At 41.7% G+C, this 23473-nt stretch overlaps 1 protein-coding gene across 4 annotated transcripts in view; it reads left to right on the top strand.

Moving 5' to 3' along the window:
* The first annotated feature begins 5463 nt into the window (after nucleotides 1-5463).
* The window catches only part of AKT3 (AKT serine/threonine kinase 3), a 111472-nt gene continuing 93462 nt past the window's right edge, over nucleotides 5464-23473 (top strand). For 2 of the 4 annotated variants that reach the window (XR_014155083.1, XM_081856372.1), the window contains exons 1-2: nucleotides 5467-6012; nucleotides 15260-15403. Coding sequence is in view for 3 of the 4 variants with exons in the window: in XM_081856372.1 (XP_081712498.1) it covers nucleotides 15358-15403 (46 nt within the window). In the remaining variant the exon portion in view is untranslated. Of the gene's footprint in view, nucleotides 6013-15259; nucleotides 15404-23473 lie in introns of all 4 variants that reach the window. The other 2 variants (XM_081856370.1, XM_081856371.1) reach the window with 2 other exon arrangements.

The raw sequence follows: 23473 nt of genomic DNA, 5'->3' as shown, positions 1-23473 counted from the left end.
TACTAGGAGATGGGTGAATACGTTTGCTTCTTATTACTAGTTGCAAGTTCCTATTCCTTGCTGAGAACTCCTTTATTTTAAACTACGGAGGAAAAATATTTAAAAGGTTAATAATTGATCCAGCTTCTGCTGTCATGCCAAAGTTTGTGCCAAGGATACTGATGCATGTTGGCAGAAGATTTAATATTAAATATAACTCACATATTTTGCACCAGATTACTACATACTGTATGTATGTGTAGACATACAGATAGTTGTACATATACATGGATGTGTCAATATCACTAGTTATATACGTTCTACTGGCTACGAGTTGCCTGGGTGACACTATAAATCTGCTATAAATCTCACTTAACTGGCCTAAGCAGCACAGAGCAGCTTAAGCCTTCACTGAAATCTATCATGCCACTTAAAACTTGCTGATGGAATCTTATCATTATTAAAATCTGACTATAAAAGATTATTGGTCGTGAATACTTTTTCCTACCAATGAAGGAGCTCAGTAATCTATCTCTGTCCGCTTCATCTGACAATGTTCAGCAAATATACTTCTTCTGTTTTTATTCTGCTACATTTTTAAAAAGCCTCCAGGTAGCTAACAACCATTAAAAACAACAAATGTAAGTAAATATTTAAAGGATAATTAAAAATAGCATCAAGAGATTTAAATAGCTGATTAACAGTTGATTTTCTTGACCAATCTCCTAAAAACCTACATTCAATGCCATCTCATATAATGATATATGATGGCACAAAACATATTTTGTGAGGTCCACCTTTTGCACCTAAGGAAAGCTTTTGGCATGGTGCAATTCAGCACCATTGCATAAAGGACACTGCCCCAGATGGGTGGGTGTATGATTTGTGGTGTACACTACTGGATACATATTCATTTATACACATTTTGACTATTATTGGTGTAAAGGTGACATATTTGACAGTGCCTTGCGCCCTAGGAAAGCAGTGGGCCAGATGGTATTCATAGAGGACACTCATCTGGATGTGTCTGTGTATAATTTGTAGCGTACATCTCCAGGTCTTTTTTCATTTCTATATATTTTGACCATTAGTGAGTGGCATATTTGACAGCATCTTGCACCCAAAGAAAAGCGCTGGGCTGGATTTGATTCAGTGCCTTTCTATCAGTGCTATCATTTGTTTTTAGAAAAAGAGGTGCCGCAACTCACCATGAACACCTCCCTCATTTTCTTAGAATGAGAGTCCCATGCACTGCAAGAAGATCAAACCTATCCATTCTTAAGGAAATCAGCCCTGAGTGCTCACTGGAAGGACAGATCCTGAAGCTGAGTCTCCAATACTTTGGCCACCTCATGAGAAGAGAAGACTCCCTGGAAAAGACCCTCATGTTGGGAAAGATGGAGGGCACAAGGAGAAGGGGACAACAGAGGACAATGTTCTTGAAGCTACTAACATGAGTTTGACCGAACTGCAGGAGGCAGTGGAAGACAGGAGTGCCTGGCGTGCTCTGGTCCATGGGATCATGAAGAGTTGGACACAACTAAACAACTAAACAGCAACAACAAACAAGAAGCAAGTTTTCATACATACACCTTCCTAGTTCAGTTATTTGTTCTTTAATTATGACAGTAGCAGTATCGATGGCAGAAATCCTAATTTTGTTGAAATCTTTTACAAACTTGTGTGACAGCACATTTTAACTAGGATCACTCAGCAAGTAAGTGTATTTGAACTTCGGGTGAACATATTGAGCCAGATGAGGCTGTGATCCTATGCATATAGTTGGGAATACATATTCCTTAGTGCTCTAAGATACTTCATTAATTTCTTCGTAAGAGCTATGTACCATAGTCAAACCCACCACCCCGCAAGTTGGGTTAGAAACGGTTTCCCAATAATGTGTTAATAGAGTTCTAGCTATGGACATGAAGGAGCTTAGAAGGTCCTTAAACAGTAAATGTTTATGGTAATCTATAAACAGATTTAATAAAAGCAGCCTTGGATCAGGTTGTATCACTTGTCCCTGAGAAAACAAACTTATTCAAAGACAATTTTTCCAAAATAATCAAATACGTTTGCATTTCCACCACATATGGAAATAAGAATCTAGCTGTTTACACCCTCTGCAACATAAAGGACTTTAACAAGAACTTAACCTGGTATTTCTTGGGTGTGTAGTGCCACTTGTGAATTGTTTTAAAACAATCTTCTTTCATTTTATCTGACACTGACTTAAAATGTTCCCCTTTTATGCTAATATGTTTTCATCTTCCTAACAGTGGTTTCACTTCTTTAAATACTTGTTCTGTGCTGCAAAGACTGAAAGTTCTGTGTTGTTCAGTACGGAGTGCTCCTACTAAAATATAGTACCAAACAATAAAATGAGTTGTGTACCTCTGCAAAACACTTCCTGAAAATGCAAACCATTCAAATGAGTAAAGAACTACAGTACTGGGAAAACAGGATGCTGATTATTCTAGGAATAGAGCAACAAAGTAATACTAAACATACAAATTGCCCAAACTTTTTCTAGGAAATCTGTTTATTAATAACAGATAAGTGTTATTTTTTTCCTTAAAGCAATAGTTTGTTTTATTAGTAATTAAACGTGACTTCAAGTTACAATCTTATGAAACTAGAGTGTAGTATTTTAAAAGCAATAATAAAATCTAAATGGCTATGGGTTCATATTGCCATATTTACTGACAACAATTGACACTGTAATGTTGTAAAATACTCTTTTCCTGTTTAGAATTATACAATATTCATCTAAAAGTCACTACTAATTATAAATAAAATGTGTATTTCTACAGAACTGAACTGTAGTTCTAATTTCATTATTATAGATAACCTCAGGCAAGCCATGCTTCTGTTCCTCTCTCTGCCCTAACCCTGCATCTCCTGTGTGGACATAATGCTGTCTTATCACTTTACTGGACTATTTTAAGGATCACTGAGACAATGTGAAACTTCGTTGTTTTATTGCATTGCTTAAGTTTTAATTTTAAGTTTTGAAGTTTTAGTAATAAATGCAATCAATCAGTCAATACTTGAACTAATCAGGTGATGCAACTCTTATAATAATCTATGAGAAATTTATGCTCCCACTGAAGCTACTGGACCTCCCCAGGGATAAACATGCTAGCCTATGGGCTTCCTAGGCCTTTGAACTTTAGAAAACCAATTGTTACTTGAGAGACTTTTTAAAAATCACACAACGCTTTGGATTGTACCAAAAAATTGCATTTCTCTTCTTGGAAGTTTTAATATATAGACAGCTTTTCCTATATTATTATTAATTTAAGGCTGCAATCCTATGCAGTTATTACAGTAAGGCACATTTAGCTCATTAAGATTTACTTCTTAATAAACATGCAGAGAGGATCAGACTGCACTAATTATTCCCACTGATAATACAACTATATTAAATACAAGTTTAAGTTGTAAGTGGCTGCTTAACCATAATTACTAGCAAACTACATTATTTGAAGGGTATTGTAAATAATATAATTATTTTGCATACCTCCCTTTGTAAATGGGTATGGTGGCTGAGCATACACAACTCCATTTGTAAATGGTTGTAGGTGGCAATTATCTCTAAAATCTTTATAGGAGAGATCATGTTGTGTTGTAAACCACTCAAAGATTTCTTTGGAATATGGAGTGGTGTGTCCCCCTTCAAAATGGGGGTATGGTTTGAACTGGATAATTATTTTCTGAATAATATTATTTTTATTATTTATTACCTACCCTTCACCCTAAGGTCCCAGGGTATGTTACAACATGAAAACACAACTACTTTCATTCTGATCTCTCAATCTTCCTCAGGGATTATACCACATTGAGTTGTGTTTTGTACCTCATTGACTGTCTTCCTTAAAAATGGGTGTGAAAGTGGTGGTATTTAAACTGAAATATTTATTTAGGATGCAATCCTATACATTTACCTGGAAGTAAGTTCAACTAAACTTAATGGGGCTTTCTTCTAAGTAGATATGCATAGGATTGCAGTTTATTTCTTTTCCAATATTTGTCAATCACAACGGCTCTCAAAGCAATACACAATAATAACAAACCCAGATTTATAGGTGTATTACAGTGATAGGTCCAGAATACTAAGTGTTGCTAATAACATCAAACAAATTGTTCCTTGAATGTACACAAAAATTCATTTTATGCCTCAATGCTATATGCATTCTGCATTTTTTTCCTTTGAAAACTGCAGTCTGAGGTACATGTTTGAACTTGAAATGTAGAATTGTGTGCTGATTGTGCATTTAAAAAGGTCACTGTGACATTTCAGTATTCAAGTTACCATGTCACAAATGGGAAACCTGTAGCCCTCTATGTGCTGTACCCAACAGCCCCAGCCAGCATGGCCAATGGTCAGGGATGATGGGAGATGTAATTTAGCAGTATCTGGAGGAATACTAGCTTCCCACCCAAGTTAAACCAAAGGTTCATTTCCCCCAGCTAACAATACCCAAATCCACAGCAAGGCAATACCTTACAACCAACCAAAATTTTCACAAACAGCAAGCAAGTTTCCGAGTTCTTCAGAACTCTTCGACACTGACAGCAGTTGCTCTGCAAAATGGGAAATCAATTTTTATTTTTAAAGAACGATAAACATAGAAATATGCATTTCACTTGTTTGCAAATGCACATGCATTTTCAAACAGGGCTTGAGAGCGCCCTATTGAAGCTCCAACTTTCAAACACTTCAGTGGGGATTTGTCATGGGTGGGTGGGTGGGTGGAGAAATACAAGGTGCTTCTTGTTGCAAGCTGCACCCTGAAAACTTTTGTGATAGGGAAGAAAGACACAGCCGATAATAATAATAATGATGATGATGATGTGACGCCTTTCATTGTGGTCTGGACACAACAGCAGCACCATGATGATGGCAAACTCTGGGCCATAGCTGTCAGTTTCCCTTTTTTAAGGGAAATTCCCTTATTCCGAATAGGATTCCTCGCAAGAACAGGGAAAAGTTGACAGCTATGCTCTGGACGCTGTTTCCCCCTCGTGCCTGGGAAAGGGGCACACCGCTCAAAATCTGGCAGGACGGAGGATTCTGGCTCCTTCCTTGCTCTGGTTTCTTCTTCCCTTCAGAGCCACCCTCGCCGCCTTCCTGCTCCTCCCAGCAGCGGCCTTTTCTGAGGTGCCTCTTCCTCCCCGCTTTCCCCTCATCCTCGCTTGCTCCCGCCCATCCTCCTTTCCCTCAGCTTTCCCGCGTCTGGCGTCCTGTCTGGTTCCTGCCTCCCCTTTATCCCGCCCCGTCTCTTTTTCACCTCAGCCCTCCCTCCCCGCCCCCACCCTCGCCTGTCGGTTGGTCAGCCCCGCCGGCTCCTTCCTGCGTGCCTCTCCTTCCCTCCCATTCATCCTCTTCACCTCCGCCTCCCTCCCTCCCTCCCTCCCTCCGCTCTGTCTGGCTCCCCCCGCCTTTTCCCTCCCTGCTCTGTCTGGCAGCCCCCCGCTCCGCACATCGGCGCTTCTCGCGAGAGCTGGGGGATGCCGATGCTGCCGCTGCTGCCGCCGCCGCCGCCGCCGCCTTGGAGGGGAAGACACTCGGGGGGGAGCCAGTGACGTCGGGAGTTTTCCTGAAAGTCAATAACGAGCCTGGCGGAGGCGGCCGAAACAACGGCGGCGGCGGCTGTAGCGGCAGCCGGACCGAAGGCTGGGCCCCAGGCGGCTCCGGGCACCCTGAGCCGGGAGCGGGAGCCGCCGCCCTGACGTCCGCGGATGCTGCGGCCGAGCTGCCCAGGCGGGCGCCGCCGTGAATAGCGGGCGGGGAGGAGAAGCCGCTGTCTTATGTAGCCGCCGCCGCCGCCGCCCCTGCGTCTCCCTCGCCGGCCGGGGCCTGGACCCTTCCCCACAGCGCTGAGGGGGAACGAAGGGCCGAGCCCGGCGGTGCTGTGGGGGGGCGAGGGAGGAGGGAGCGCGGCCCCCCCCCCTGCCCGGAACCGCCTCCGCCTTCCCGCCACTTCCACACCAACGGCCGAGCATCCGCCGCCCTCGCCTCCGCCTCAGGTAAAGGAGCGTGGAGCTGGGGTGGCGGGCGGGCAGGAGGGAGGGAGAGGATGGGCGGCGGGGGATGCTGGCTGGGCGCTGGCTGCTCTCGGGGCACGTGAGGTGAGGTGCGGCCGGGAGGAGCGGCGGAGGGTGGGGATGCCTCCTCGGCTGCGGCTTGGCGCACAGGCGGCGGCGGCGGCTCCCCCAATTTCTGGTGTGTCCCCGCTCCCCCTCCTCTCCGCTCCCCACCCTGAAGGGGGGACGACACATCTAGGGCCTAGTAGTGATGATCCCCGTCAGTATCCTTGTGCTGACAGAGGGAGGAGGCGGCGGCAGTTCCCCAGCTCCTCCTTCGCCAGCCATCACTCACAGCATAGAAAATCTGAAGAAGTGTGCATGCACACGAAAGCTCATACCTAGAACTAACTCAGTTGGTCTTTAAGGTGCTACTGGAAGGAATTTTTTTATTTTGTTTTGACCATGACAGACCAACACGGCTACCTATCTGTAGCATAGAAAATATAACAAGTCCCCTAGACTACTAGTGCGTGTGTTTCTGTGTGTGTGTTTGGCGGGGCCTGACAGGCTCCTGTAGAGACACAAGAGGTTATATAACATTAAAGACGCGCGGGGGGGGGGGGAGGAAAGGGAGAGAGATGTGTGCTTGGCCACGAGGCACAACATACAGCGGCGCGCGCGCGCGCGCACGGGCGCAGTTATTTATATGGAATGTGGCTTCCTTTTCATCTGAAGGGGATGCTCGGGGAGGAGGAGGAGGAGGAGGGCGCAGAGCGTTCCTTGCGCACCTGGTCTCTCCTGATAATATTCAGCCCCCACATCCAGCTACTCCTCCTCCTCCTCCCGACGCACACACCTTTCTCGGTCCCTGTGACTCCTCACACGTCCACATATTTCCCTCCCCCACCCTCTGTTTGTCGTGGATCAGAGGTAAATGTATATAGCGAATGGCCTTAGTTTAATGAGTAAAAAACGTTTCCTCCTCTCTTTAGAACGTGTCTGTGTGATAAGAATAGAAATAGGAGAGGATGGTCTGTTCTGTTCATAGTAGTGTATGGCTCTGGAGCTGCTGCTGCTGGTGCTGCTGGCAGCTGTGGCTGCAAGTAAACAAACCAACCTCTTTCTGCGCATCAATCTTGCTGGAACAGCCATTATGATGGCTGCTTTGCACATAGAGGAGTTGATGTACAGTACATGATTACTCGACAGACACTGCTTCTTACCCACCTCCTACTTGTACAGACCATGATCTGAAGAGATTGAATAGAGTGACACATGTTACAGTTTGAAAAAAAGGCCTGTTAGTAAATAGGATCATCCTTAGAAGTTAATCAGTTATTTGTAAACAAAACTTAAAACGCTACTTTAAAAAGTACAATGTGGCACAAGAAATTTAGATATAAGGGCACTTAAATTTTCTTTTTCATGGTATTCAAACAATTTGGCATGTTTTCACTGAAGTTTTATTATAATTACTTATAAACGTATATGTGATGGTCTGTCATAATGCTGGCAGATGGGAATAAATGAAATAGTTTGATGTGTTTTTTTATTGTCTATGTCTTAATTCAAAGAAGTTCTTTTAGACTGGACTTTAAACTGAAGTAGATTACTGTACTGAAGGTTGGGTAATCTAGTATTCTCAAAATTTGGCAAATCTAACATGTATTATTAGTACACACTGGATCGTTTTTAACAAAGTAAATCTGAAGATTGAATTTAATTTGCAAACAATATATTTTAGTAGCTGATAGATTATTTGCAATCATGCTTCAGAGAGCTTAGAGATAGCTGTTTTTGGGGTACATGTGAGAAACTCTAATATTGGGGTTGGCTATCTTGCCAACCTTGCTAGGACATACAGACATTAAAATGCTATGAAATTAAAATGAAGCTCTAATACACTATGTGTAATTTTATTTTTATTTTTTCAAATGTATTCTGTTTTGCCTGTTTTGTAGAAAGTATATTCTTACTTGAACAATGCAATTCAAGAGTAGTAACAAGACAAATAAAATGTACAGTACTTAAAAACTATTTTGTTTTGACATCATTAAGAGTGTTCATTAAGCAGATTTTGTTTGTGGTTCTGTTTGTTTTCCTGTGAAGAGTTTTAAATTGACCCCAATATCTTTAATTGGATTGGACTGCTAATTATAATGTATGTATGCCTTGATTGGATGAGGCAAACATGGATGTCCAGATGAATGGTTCAGAAGAAGAGTATAGTATACACAATTATATCCACTGTCAGAAGTTCTGTATATGTATATTTAGCTAACAAACTCATAGAAGTCATTTTTTATCTAGAGATTTCAGCTTTCTCTTTTCCTATGACAAGGGAAATGTTTTAATGTTTGTTTCTTTTATTATATTTTAACTTTTAAAAACTAAATTGCAAAGTACAATTAAAATGTACTGTGTTTATCGCTATTTGTTATCAAAAATTTCAAAAATAGCTGACAGTGAAACAGATAGGCAGTATGGTCTTCTGCATGTTTCCTTGGAAGGAAGTGTCACTGAGTACAGTGGGATTTACTCCTAAGAAAATATGCATGGAAACAAAACCTATTGCTTTGGTTTATCTGATTTAAATGTAAGCAATGCCATTTAAAAGTACTACCTGTTCTTTTTTTAAACTAGCAACTCATTCTAGTTATGTTTGTTTAGAAGTAATTTCCACTGAGTTCAAAGAAGGTCCCTCCCCCAGTAGATAGCTCTGTCAGTAGAGCAAGAGACTTAATTTAAGGGTTGTGGGTTCAAGCCCCACAGTGGGTGAAAGATTCCTACATTGCAGGGGGGTGGACTAGATGGCCCTCATGGTTCCTTCCACCTTTACAGTTCTATGATTCTATGTACATATATTTGCAGCTTTAGCATATGATATATTGTTGTCTAAATTGAAAATATTGCCTGTATGCAAATAATGACATACATTTTTCAAAGCTTTCTTGACAAATGAGAACTTAAATTGTGTGCAGAATTATACTTGGAATACTTCATTAAGTTGTTTCATCTATAACATAATTAACTGACATTATTCCTTATGCGTTGAGCACCTCTGTAAAGATGGGAACAGCAAGATATTATATTAAAAATCAAATACATTGAGTATTAAAACATTAATACACTTGAGCAACAAGTTGAGCATTTAGGCTAAAATCCTAAATTTATTTGCCTTGAGAGTTCATGTCCTATTGATGTTAAGTGGGATTTACTTCGAAGTAAATGGGATTAGAACTGGTTTGTAAGGGTGTAGGTTTAAAATACATACTACAGGAGCAAGTTCCTTAGGCCATAACTTTATGCACACTTACCAAGAAGGAAACCCAATTGAACACAGTGGGACTTGGTTCTGGGTAAACATGGATAGGAGTATTCTATATGAAACAACAAAGTTTTTTAGTATGTTTGTAGTTCATAATCTAGATAGATCTTTAACAGGAAATTAGGAAGTAATCATTAGAATATGTTTAGATTCCTGTTATGGCAACACATGCTTTTATTGTGTCTATTTTGCAGAAAGTGTAAGGTTTTTTACTGCTTTGGGGGTTTTTTTTGCCATGTATGAAAACCTAAATCTGTTGGATTTTCAAAGTCTTTGACATGTTCTAAAACAGATATATTTCATCATCATTGGTATCACACAGAAACTGTAACCAGGAGTTATAGTCTATGCATATTTGCTTGGAAGAAACACCTACTCAGTTGAAGATTTACTCAACATTATTATTATTTACAGTTAACAGTGTTGAGACAGTATTGCTGTGAATTTGAAACTTGGCGACTGCATGAAGAATAATTTTTTGAACATTTGACACTTTTTAAAAATGGTTTATTGAAGTAAATAAATGCAAATAGGTGACTTTACTTGCATTAACATTATTCTCTTTATGAGAAATGGTGGGGGGACCATATGTTCATGAAGATCATATAAATGCTATAGAAATTAGACATGTACTCCTGAAGAACCCTTATAGGAGTAACACATTTATTCACATGAATACAGCTTGGATAATGACATTCTAATGGTTTGAGCTGTGTTTAGAAATCCAGTAGAAATGTCATTCTTGGAAGTCTAATAGAGAGTTCAGAAATCTATCTTCAGGACTAGAGCAGAGTCCCCACTATGGGGCTTTTGAAGCTGAATGTTGATGCTCGGTTACTGCCTCAGTACAGGAGCTTGTTAAGAGACATCCTGTGGAATTGCTATTGTGCTTTTTACTCACATGTATAAAGTTACTTGTGTGCCATGATCTTGAAAGAAATTGATGCTTTAGGAAAAGATCTACCTTAGCTGACATTAATAATATATGTGTTTTATTCTTTCCACTGACTTGACTAGATACTGTTTCAGGCCTTCAGTGAATAAATACAAAAAGCTTTATCTTAAAGTTAACAGCCATGAAATAAATGCTGTATTATCCAAATTTTGAGAGATAACTGAATTCTCATAATAATTATTTTCTCAAAAGTTGAGTTAGCACAAGAGAAAGAAAGCATATTTATCTGTCATGTAATAGAGAAGCTCATGTTTGCAATCTTGGACATAACTATACTATTTAAATATAAACAATTAAACATTGAAATATATAGAAAGAGATGGTGGTGCATAACTATATCCACCTGTATCCTAAGGTGCTTCTCCATTGATGGAATACTTTTTCATTCACAAAAAGCAAGTTAGGTTCCAAACTGGTATCTTCCTATCTACAGCTTAAGTAAGACTATTTTATGCCAGAAGCAGCAGTTTGTCTTATATGTAATTCTCTGAGAAGTCTCTGAGGTACTTCTTGAACTCAAAGGTTCTTGTGGATTTCATAGTGTTCTTTTCTTGATCTCTCTAACATTTTGAGACTAGATTGCTTTATATTTTGGCCAGACTGTCAATACTTTGTCAGATTTAGGCAGATTTGGGGAAGTATAGGTGGTTAAAACAAAAATAAATTGTGAAGAGCTCCAAAAGGACCTATCCAAACTGAGTGTCTGGGCTGTAAAATGGCATATGCCACTCAGTGTAAACAAGGGTAAAGTGATGCATGTCAGGGCAAAAGCATCTTAATTTCACATATATGTTCATGGGGTCTAAACTGGTGGAAGACCTGGAACAAGACATTGGGGTTGTAGTGGATAGCTCAGTGAAGTTGTTGATCAAGTGTGTGGCAGCTGTGAAAAAGGGGTCATTAGGAAAGGAAGTGAAATAAAACTTCCAATATCATACAAATCTATGGTGTGATCATATTTGAAATACTGTAACAGTTCTGGTTTTCTCAGCTCAAAAAGGATAGTATAGAGGTGAAAAGGAGCAACCAAAATTATCAAAGGGCTCCCCTATGAGGAATGGTTGCAGCCTTTGGGAATTTTTAGTTTAGAGAAAAAGTGAGTAAGAAGTGATGTGATAGAAGTTTACAGAATTCTGTATGGCATGGAGAAAGTGGATAGAGGAAAGTTTTTCTCACTCATGACACTCATTAGCTTCCAATGAAGCTGAATGTTGGAAGATTCAGGACCGATAAAAGAACCTACTTCTTTACACAGTGCATAGTTAAACTATGGAACTTGCTCCCACAGGAGGCAGTGGTGGCTACCAACTTGGATGGCTTTAAAAGGATTAGCCCAATTGGGGGATACGTCTGTCAAAGACTCCTAGCCGCTATTGCCATCTTCCACCTCCACTGTCAGAGGCAGTATTCCTCAATCCCAGTTGCTGGGAATCACAGATGGGCAGATCTTGCTTGTAGGCTTCCTATAGGCAGTGTTTGAAATTAGCCAGGTGCCTGGTGCATTTTACACCTGGATATCGGCCACTTGTGACCAAGTGAAGATGCCTTGGTGCCAGGATGGCACCTGACGTCTCTATCATCAAGAAGTGCATGCCTGGGGATCATTGGTTCTTGACTGTTTTCACACACTAATGCGACATCCTGTAGAATTCTATTAGTTAGATTTTATCTGCACAATCAGAATGAATATCAGGAACCAAAAAGTTGTATTGAAAAATACAACTTTCAAGCTGTCTGGCCCAAAGATGGCAACTAGCCATTCCATTTTGGCAACTGTAACCCTTGTTTAAGGAGTCACTTGGTGCCTAGCTTATATATCTGAGTTTCTAACACCGCTGATAGGCATAGGTTGGTCATTGTGAGAACAGGATGCTGGACTAAATGGACCACTGACATGATCCATCATGGAGCTATATGGTGTGGATTTTGACCAAGGCTTATTTTGGAGTGCAGGAACATATAAACTTTAGTTCTCTCTTAAGTTTAGTAATTGATCTGGTTTTCAAACTTTCATGTGAATATGGAACTGGGAATTACTGGCCAATTTCTGCTTTTGGATACTAAAATATGTGATTCTTAGCGCTTTATTAGGGTGGAGTGGGAACATGAAGATCTCTGGATGTTAAGACACCAAGATTCCAACTCGCATCATTCCCAGTTATCCTGGCCAAAGGTCAGGGATTATGAGAGTTTTAGTCCAGCAGCATCTGGAGGGCCACAGCTCCCCCACTTCTGCATTAGGAGCTCATGGTATCAGAATTTTCAGAGTATATGTTCTTAAAAGTACTGAGCAGTAACATATCATTTTGATGAATAAGGAATACCTTCTGAACAGGTTTAGAATTGCTAACTGTAGTGCTATCATTTTTATAGGAATTCTGTGAGCAACTGAAATGAAGGATTTCTATGCATTTTCACCAAAGCATCCATTGCTGCTGTTGTCCACTGTGATATAAGGGGCAGCAGCACTACAGGCATTCATATCCCTGTTCAAATCATTGTCCTGCACAACTCATTTCATATTCTTGTACTGAAGAGAGATGAGAGAGAAAGGGGATACCTGGATTCATTTTTCTAATGTTGCAGATATCTGTTCAGTTGTGCACATGGTATGGAGGAATACCAAAATTGCATTATCCCTGCTAGGTGTAATTCATCCCCCAAAGCAGTTTTTATAATATATTGCAGTTTCATATGTTATTTTCACTAATATGTGGATTTTTATGCACACATTGCCAGGATCTATGTATTTTTGTACACATTGCTGGAGAAATGCATTACAAAATTCAGATAAGTGTGAATTTCATAGCATGGCTGTGTTTCAATGTTCATTTGTTCAGTATGTGGTAGCTTTAAATACAAACATAATTGCATTTTTCCTCCATCCCTAGGTTGGGGGGCACTATACTCAGTGGTTCTGATCCTACCTTTAATAGCTATTTCCAGAATGTAATTATTCATGGCCATTGTTCAGTGTCATGATAATTGTATTGTTATCCAGGTTGTTTTAGCACCTGCCTGAAATTGCTGAGAGCCGTCATCTGGAGTTTTGTAATGAGGTGTTGCCAATAAGTTGATGACACCCAGCTCTATCGGAGGAGGTTGAAGTACTAGGCGTATTACTTGGAGGTGGTGAAGGTCAGCCTTTGGGACAATAAATTGAAGCTGAATCCTGAAAAGGCAGGTGTTTTGTGTTCTAAGTGCTCAAGTTTGGGAGGTGGGAAGATGGCCCATTCTGGATGGGGTTGCCATCACCTGGAAGGAGCAGGTCTGCAGCCTGGGTGATTCTCCTGGATCCAGCACTATCACTCAGGTAGCCTTGGTGGCTAGGAGTGTCTATTTCCAGCTCTGGTTAGTTTGCTGGCTACGGTGTCTCTTGGACAGAGATAATGTTGTCACTGTTTTATGGTATCCACCTCTCTTTTTGAAGTTGTTTTGCTGCATTTGGAATGGTTTTACTTTTTTATAATAGTAGCAGTTTTTCTGTTTTTATCATTGTATATTTTATTCTTATAACCTGCCCTGGGACTTTATGGCAAAGGGCGGGCAAGAACTCTTATAAATAAATAAACAAACATAATGAAGCAGATTTGTGATCTGTATATATTTTAGTGTTAGAAACTCAGATATATAAACTAGGCACCAAATGGCTCCTTAAACCAAGATTACAGTCACCAAAACAGAATGTCTAGTTGCCATTTTTGGGCAAGGCGGCTCTAAAGTCACTTTTTACAGGGACAATCCTACCTCTTTTTCTTAATGGTGACATGGGCCATTCCTAACATAGAGATATTCTTCAACTTTGAGCAGGGCAGTGGGGTGGGGTAAGTGAAGATAAGCAGCAACAATTAACTATGTTTTTCACGGCTCCTGCTTAGGATACACAGAAAAAACATTTTGGTTCCTGAAATTCATTCTGATTGTGCAGATAAAATCTAACTGATAGAATTCTACAGGATGTCCCATTAGTCTGTGAAAATAGTCCAGATCCAATGATCCCCAGATGGTGGAGATGTCAGGCACCATTCTGGTGCCCAGGCACCTTCACTTGGTTGCAAGTGGTCAATAGTCAGGTGTAAAATGTGCCTGGTGCCAGGCTAATTTCGAACACTGATATATTTTTATAAGAATAAGCAATTGCTTTTGTTTTTAAATGATGTCTTTAGATATCAGAGTGTGAACCTTCTTAGAAGGGGCATTCCCTTTGGTGTGGGAAAGAAGGGGTAAAATGCCAAAATGGCATTTCACCCTCCACAGTTTTGTAAATGTTTGTATTTAAAAGAATTCCCTTAAAAAAGTTTATTACTTGATTAATTAGGGACATCCATTCAACCAGCTTTCTCCAACATGGTGCTGCTGTCTAGACATTGTTTAACTTGAACTTTATCAGCCCCAGCAAGCATGGCCAATTGTATAGGCTGATGGGACTTGTAATCCAACAAATTCTGGAGGGCAGCAGGTTGGAGAAGGCTATTTTGAATCATTCAAAAGGGGTTTAACAGATTGATCTAAATGATTGGCCAGCTAGAGTTCACAGCTTTGACTTTTACAAATGGTTTGGTTTTTCTGAGTCAGCAAGGATCAACATCTAGCAAAACACCTTTTTTAGATATTGACAAGAATGTTTAGCAGTGAGCTTGTTCTTGAAATCAGTGACATAGGTAAAGCACTGTTTTTGTATTCCCAGGCGTATTTGCCTGGTAGTATCATTGCTATCCTCTAGGTGCCAGGTAAAGGCTATTCTGTTCATCTGTGCTTTTAACACTGTGATCCCCCCCCCCCGATACTGTTTTTAGATGATATTTACCGGTATGTAATTGATCTGAATTTTTGTAAGTCAGTTTTAGGGGGAAGGTGGCCTATAAAGTTCCTAAATAGTAACCATTTGAAAAAGAGCTGTTTGAGTGGATTGGGTGTCAAGCAACAGTACACATCAAGTTAATTTTTTTCCTTTATACTTACAGGTTGATTTAGGAAACAGAAAAGTCAGAAGAGACTTGAAACTCAAAGCGATACTGCAAAACAATATTTCTCTGAATTGAAGGCTCATTGTGGAGCTATCATGAGCGATGTTACAATTGTGAAAGAAGGTTGGGTTCAGAAAAGGGGTAAGTGTTGAATTAAATAATATACTATCCTGTAAGAATTGTTCATGGATAGTGGCTGTATTTCCTCCCCTTCATTTAGTAGTTGTTGGTCTGTGGTGTGGGGAGGCAGTGATGTGTGCACCTTTACCAGGCTTCAAGCTACAGCTGCTGCAAAGCATCTGTGTTGCAGCTGCTAGGGGCTTGCAAGAGAATTGGGAATTGAAGGTGAGGCCCAGCCTCCATCAGGTGGCAGGCAAGGAGCTGGTTTGGAAACCAGCATGGCTGAATTTAAACAGCAGTTGGTGGTAAAAAGGGAGATAGGGTGAAGAAAAGCAACTAAGAAGAGAGGACAGTGGAGAGGAGATGGCTGGGAAGATAGAAAGAGGAGGAAAGGGGAACAAGTGGGCCAAAATCCTTAGGAGACAACCAAAGGACAACATGAATCAGGGTTTTTAACGGGGAACCTGAGGTGTGATTCAAAAGGAAGTGGGGAGAGGCTGGAGGTAGTGGGGGAGGGGGAGGACAGAAGGCCATACCAGGGTCCCACTAGTGGTTTAACTTCTCCCTTGGTAAATGCAGCAGTAGATCAACTGTTCTGAGTGAGTGAGGAGAGGGCAGTTCCCCATAATCATCCATGTGGACTAGCAGCTGTCCAGTACACATGGGCAGTTTATGAATGCAAACCCTGCTCTCTTAGCCCAGCAAAATAAACATGTACAGTGGTACTTCGGGTTAAGAACTTAATTCGTTCTGGAGGTCCGTTCTTAACCTGAAACTGTTCTTAACCCGAGGTACCACTTTAGCTAATGGGTCCTTCTGCTGCTGCTGCGCCACCCCGCACGATTTCTATTCTCATCCTGAAGCAAAGTTCTTAACTTGAGGTACTATTTCTGGGCTAGCGGAGTCTGTAACCTGAAGCATCTGTAACTTGGGGTACCACTGTAACTGCAACAGCAGGCCAGATGATCTAGAACAGTGTTTCCTAGGACTACCTGATCTCTGTAAATTATATACTAAGGGGATTGATCGATAATAGCTGTTCTGAAATGCTCTCCCACCCGACCCATTCACAGTAGTATATTTATGCTTTTAATAACAGGTGTTAATGGGTAATGTGAGGAATGGGTTTTACTGCCCTGAACTGCCTGTATCTTATATGCGAGTGCATATTTTTCCTGGTGTATATGCTTTTGTATACTATGGTAATGTATGTTTCACTTGTTTGTCTTGTTGAGTCCTAACTTCATGTCTATAACTACAGTGGTGCCCCGCAAGACGAATGCCTCGCAAGACGGAAAACCCGCTAGACGAAAGGGTTTTCCGTTTTGGAGGCGCTTCGCAAAACGAATTTCCCTATGGGGTTGCTTCGCAAGACGAAAATGTCTTGCAAGTTCCCGCGGGGTTTTTTCCGCTTTTTTCGCCCTTTCCCTAAGCCGCTAAGCCACTTAACAGCTGATCCGCTGATAAGCCGCTTCTCAGCTGATCGCTAAAAGCCGCTAGACCGCTAATAGCGCTAATCCGCTAAGCTGTCAATGGGCTTGCTTCGCAAGACAAAAAAACTGCTAGACAAAGAGAATCGCGGAACGGATTCTTTTCGTCTTGCGAGGCACCACTGTATAACGTGCTACTCAGGGAAGCAATAGAGAGACCCTGGAAAACCTTTGGAGGCAGTTTGAAAAGGGGCAGCCTAACAAAGACGTAGGCTGGATCTAGACACATCAAAGAAGCGATTCAGTTAAGTGTGTTGTAAACTTCTTAGAGGGAAATCCTGTTGGCAAAAGACGCAACTCCACAGTGCCATCTAGTGTCAGTGTTATAACGCGTATAAAGTGCTTTATCTTTACGAATGTAGCTGAGTCCAGAATCTCTTACCTGGTGGCAGCAAGTATCACAAACAGTGGAAGTGTGGATGCAAGCAGAGGGATACATCCTGTTGCGTTCAGATCTGTCTTCCTAAAACAGCATGAGGCCCAGGTGGTTGGGACAGGCCCATTACAGGTAGCAGCACTTTAATCTGAAGGCAGTTTTAACATATTGCTTTGATCACACACACATGAATTACTAAGAAGTCTCACTGAGGTCAGAGGTACTTACTGCAAACTAAGAGTTCATTGATTGCAGCCTTTATCTTTCTCATTTCTAAATATATATGAATCTTAAGAAACTGTTTTGGATCACTGTGTGACATTGCTTTAGCAACATAGTGTTCCGTAACTCTTATCCAAATACTATCAGAGAACATTGTGCTCAGACCAATGTTCTAACGGTAAAATGGTTTAAGTAGCTCAGTGAGTTTAAATTGTTTTTAGTAAGTGTTGAAAAAGTTAAAATCCATTATATTGAAGCTAGAAGTTGAACAATTTATGGGTAAGATCCCTTTGCTGTGCACCCCTCGGGCCACTGGTTCTGGAGTGTCTCCCAACATTCTGAAGCAAATTTGGAATGGGGGGCTTCAGAGGGAGAGAAGGAGAAGAAAGAAAACCCGTTTCCGCAAACAGAAGTTCATTGCACAAGCAGGATGCAACAATTGGATATTACCCAATTTAATAAAAACTCTACATAGGAAGGATCATATGCATATTCATATATATTGATATAAAATGGGGAGTTCTGTGCATTTTGTTTTAACATACTTTCTTTGTTTTCTGTTTTATCTGTTGCTTGCCACTACTTTAAAAACTTGTTTGAGGGTAGGGTAGTGTTACAACTTCAAACTGGACAGTGGTCCACATTCTGGAAAGCATGTGTGTATTCTCGCTTTCATGTGTGCACAGACACAAAGGCTCAATTACATAGTAAGGCACAGGTATGCTCTTTCATGTAGACATGCAAATGCATTCTTTTTCTTAGTAAAAGTTTGCTTTGTAGTTAGGCACTGCTCTCTGTTTGGGTGGGAAGGGATCCAATTATGTCATGATCAGGAAAAGTTATGTCATGATCAGGAAAAGTTGGTTTTTGCTATTTTGGGCCCCTTCTGTGGAACTTGCTAATTCATTATCTCTGCTTACCTGGGAGTAAAGTAAGCCCCACTGAACTCAATGCATAGGATGATGCTGAAAACAAATTGGGTTTGGGAGGTGGGTTGCAATTGTGGCTAAACCTGATTTGAAGGGTGTCTGAGGGCTATTTTTGTGCTACATTTTGCTGTGCAGGTTTTTAGAGATTTCTGCCCCCACCCCCATCTTTCATCAGGAGCTGAAAGGTACTACTTCCTGATTGGTCAATTGGGATTCTTACAGGAAATTAAAGGAAACAACAACACACGCTTTGTATACAAAATATAGCATTTCAGAAAGAAGCCTTAATCTTCCTTCCTGCAATGTGTATGTATGTTCCTGTGTTAATTGGGTCTTCCTAGAAATGGTTGCTGTTGTTTTTGTTAACCAGGGCTGCTGCATCAAACAGCTGTGCAAAGCTTTGAGAGGCAGAGATGTGAGAGGGCATCAGAGGAGAGAGGGAAGGAAAGATGAACAGAGGCCAGTGTTGCCCACGGCACCCCTGACCATCATTCAAGGCACCCCAGGGTGTCACGGCTCACAGGTTAAAAACCACTGGTATATTTACACTGAGGTAGTCAAGATGCCTGGTGACAGTTTCTGATGTCTTAAGAGACACTGTTGCTGACATCAGCCTCTAAATGGCTTTTTTCTTAGGCAGTGGTTTCAAATCTGCCCCCCCCCCCCGACCACTTGAAACTTGCTAAGGAGAATGTTGGACTACTTAATTATTTTTCTTCCTGCTGTAGCTGCTGTATGATTTCTAATTGTATTTTATTGCTTCTGTTATTCCTTATACAATTTAAGAAATAAAAGAACTAATAAAAATCAATATGAATATTTAATGTGATGGATGTGCTGCCTGAGATATTTAAATGCAGATCCACAGACCATAGTTTGGGAAGCCTGTATTTCTGATTGCTTAGACACTTTAACTAAGCTTGTGTTACTTTACTTTGGTAAAACCTTTACATAGGGCATCCTCTCAGACTAACTCAGCCACCAGCTCTCTTTTCATCTTCACCAGACATACGTTAATAACACCCTACATTAATACATCCAAGCCTCAGCTTCTTCCCCAGCTTTTCCTCACATCTTCTTCATCAAACTCCTTTCTTTCCCAACTCCTCAACTCACAAAAATCTCAACTGACTACTAGAACCTCCAGCCAGCAGAGCCTGTTGTCACCCAGACCAATCATAATGAATTTACCTGATCTAGGCTCTGCCCAATAAATGCTCAAAGCAATCCTTTTTCCCTTTCCTCTCATAACCTGTCACCACGAGGCTACTGCTTAACAGGAGTAAAACAACAGTATCAGTACAAGGCCTTGAACTTTGACAGTCAGAGGTCCTAGAATCTTGCCATTGATGTTTCTTTTTAATAAATGACATTTGTAATAATTATAGCATTCCAATATTTTGTCAGCCTCCAAATGCTGTAAGAAATAACTCACTTTTGGGTGGCAGGTTGGAAAAAATAATATCCTTGGGAGACTGCATCAGGCACCTGCGATTTTTGCAGCCCTGAACTTACTTAGATTGGTACTGTGAATTACTTAATTATAACCATACAATCATCTGCATATCTGCTCATAAGTAAATTTCACTGTAATTAATGGGGCTTATACCTTGTAAGCATGTGTAGGATTGACCTCATCAATCTTGTGGTCTTTAAATTTCAGGGTCAAGAGCAAATAATTTCACAATACAATAATAAAATATTATCAGCACATCTCCCATTCAATTACATCTCCTATTATGTATACAAATCTTAATTAACTGGTGTGTTATCTTTTTGGAATAGGAAAACAGGAAGTTTAAAGGTGTATGCTAGTTTTTACTTTTACAGAGATCTAAAAAAAATTTGTGTATCTTAACAAAGAACACCCTCCCATAATAATAATAATAATAATAATAATAATAATAATAATAATAATAAATAATTTATTATTTGTACCCCGCCCATCTGGCTGGGTTTCCCCAGCCACTCTGGGTGGCTTCCAACAAATATTAAAAATGCATTAAAATGTCACACATTAAAAACTTCCCGAAACAGGGCTGCCTTCAGATGTCTTCTAAATGTCAGGTAGTTGTTTATCTCTTTGACATCTGATGGTAGGGTGTTCCACAGGGTAGGCGCCACTACCGAGAAGGCCCTCTGCCTGGTTCCCTGTAGCTTTACTTCTTGCAGTGAGGGAACCGCCAGAAGGCCCTCAGCGCTGGACCTCAGTGTCTGGGCAGAATGATGGGGGTGGAGACGCTCCTTCAGGTATACTGGGCCGAGGCCATTTAGGGCTTTAAAGGTCAACACCAGCACTTTGAATTGTGCTCGGAAACGTACTGGGAGCCAATGTAGGTCTTTCAGGACCAGTGTTATATGGTCTCGGTGGCTGCTCCCAGTCACCAGTCTAGCTGCCGCATTCTGGATTAGTTGTAGCAATGCTATATTTTTATAGTATATAATTAAATTAAGAAGGTCTGTAACAGCAGTTATTTATTTTCGCTGCTTTGTGATGTAATTTATGGACGAGAACAATGGAAAATAAAAGAAAAATAGATTTAAAAACAAAGTTGATTGTGCCCTTAGTGTGCAAATTATACCAGTGTGCTTTCTGTTTTTTAGAAAGAAAAATCACAAGCTCTGATTTTTTGAAAAAGATTTAATTTGAGTAGCCTTAGGAAGTTTTTGAGTCCTCTCAGTATACTAGAAAAACCAGTCCTTTCCTCTCTCCCGTCTCCATATTTATATTTGGAAGTATAGCTGTCTACTATGTCTTTATATGGGACTCAGGTGGCGCTGTGGTCTAAACCACTGAGCCTAGGGCTTGCCGATCGGAAGGTTGGTGGTTCGAATCCCTGTGACGGGGTGAGCTCCCGTTGTTCAGTCCTAGCTCCTGCCCACCTAGCAGTTCAAAAGCACATCAAAATGCAAGTAGATAAATAGGTACCGCTCTGGTGGGAAGGTAAAATGGTTTTCTGTGTGCTGCTCTGGTTCACCGGAAGTGGCTTAGTAATGCTGGCCACATGACCGGAAGCTGTCTGAGGACAAACGATGGCTCCCTCGGCCTATAGAGCAAGATGAGCACGCAACCCCAGAGTTGTCCGCTACTGGACCTAACGGTCAGGGGTACCTTTACCTTTACCTTTACCTTTACCTTTTATGTCTTTATATAGGTCAGTAAGATTCTGCAGCTTACCAATATTGCTAATACATTATAATAATCAAAACAAAAATGAAGAAAGAATATTCACAGAAACTACATTCTGCCACATGATGAAGGGACATGGTTTAAGAGGAAAATGTAGTCATTCCCAGTTTGGCTTCTATACCTGTACATATCACCTCAAATTAATCTACAGCTTTGTTAATAGGAAGGTAGTTTCCTTTATTCCATGCCATCCTTTTGTTAGGTGGGAAGGTTTTGTATGGGTTTAAATTGATATATTTGTATGTATTGTTGTATTAGTTTGTTGTTAGTTGCTTCATGAAGTGATACATTAAATACATACAGTACGTACATAGAAACATATAATCTCTGTGTTCCAACCCATCCCAGAGGTAGATCCTGAAAAGCTATTTTTTTGCTATTTTAATTTACTGTATTTTTCGCCCCATAGGACGTACCGGCCCATAGGACGCACCAAATTTTTGGGGGGGAAAGAAAGAAAGAAAATTTTATTTCCCCCCCCCCAGGCGCTTGTGGGGCCGGCAGCGGGGAGAAGCGCTCTTCTCCCCGCAGCCCGCCTGCAGACCAGGTCCGGGGACAGAGGGAGGACGCGCTGTGCCTCCCAACTGTCCCTGGAGCTTGCGGGGCAGGCAGCGGAGAGAAGCGCTCTTCTCCCCGCCGCCGGCCTGCAGATCAGGTCCGGGGACAGCTGGAGGAGGCGCTGCGCCTCCCAGGTGTCCCCGGAGCTTGCGGGGCAGGCAGCGGGGAGAAGCGCTCTTCTCCCCGCAGCCCACCTGCAGATCAGGTCCGGGGACAGAGGGAGGACGCGCTGCACCTCCCAACTGTCCCTGGAGCTTGCGGGGCAGGCAGCGGGGAGAAGCGCTCTTCTCCCCGCCGCCGGCCTGCAGATCAGGTCCGGGGACAGAGGGAGGACGCGCTGTGCCTCCCAGCTGTCCCCGGAGCTTGCGGGGCAGGCAGCGGGGAGAAGCGCTCTTCTCCCCACCGCCCGCCTGCAGATCAGGTTCGGGGACAGAGGGAGGACGCGCTGCGCCTCCCAGCTGTCCCCGGAGCTTGCGGGGCTTGCGGCCGGAGAAGCACGCGTCTCCCCGCCGTCAGCCTCCAAACCACATCGGGAGACAGCGGGATGGCGGCGTTCCGCCTCCCCGCTGTCCCCCGACCTTGTGGGACTGGCGCTGCGGCTCTCCTGAAGCCTGCATTCGCCCCATAGGACGCACACGCATTTCCCCTTCATTTTTGGAGGGGAAAAAGTGCGTCCTATAGGGCGAAAAATACGGTAATGTTCTTAGACCTTGTTTAGTTTTTGAAAGCCTGAAAACTTGAAAGCTTGCAGTCTTGACTTGGGGGGAGGGGTTAGTGTTGCAAGGTTTGGGTCTGATGGTGTGTATCCTTTGACACTGCCATCACCCAATAAGTATATGATACTTTAAGCTTGCAAGTGTTCTTCTGACACATCTTAAAATCCTTACAAGGATCAGAAGAAAAACTCTTCTAATCTTACTACTTCTTTTCCCTAGTAACTTTTTTTTAATGTTTATGTGGGGTACAATGTCAGAAACTGCTTAGTGAGGCCCCATGTGGTTAGCCATGATGACACAACTTCCTAGTGAATAACTCTTTGAACTTACTCCACTCAAGCTGACCATTCCTTAAGAGCAGAAAGAAGATTTCCTGTTTGAGTAAAAATTTCCTTGATCTATAAGTTCTGCCCAAGCTATTCCAGATGTTTCTTTGAGTCCTGCTGCCTAACCTTCTTGCTTCCCAATGTCCAGCCCTGATACGGTGCTCTTAAAAGTGTATAGCAGTGCTTTTCAAGTGATAGCACTCTTGCCAACTGACATGCGATGTTCTATCAGTTGAAGAGTTTTCCCTTCTATCCCTCTCACAATTAACAGACCACCCCATTTG

This window comes from Podarcis erhardii, assembly GCF_964252035.2.
Source record: "Podarcis erhardii genome assembly, chromosome: 3".
Classification (NCBI taxonomy): domain Eukaryota; kingdom Metazoa; phylum Chordata; class Lepidosauria; order Squamata; family Lacertidae; genus Podarcis; species Podarcis erhardii.
This window is presented reverse-complemented; position numbering and strand designations above follow the sequence as displayed.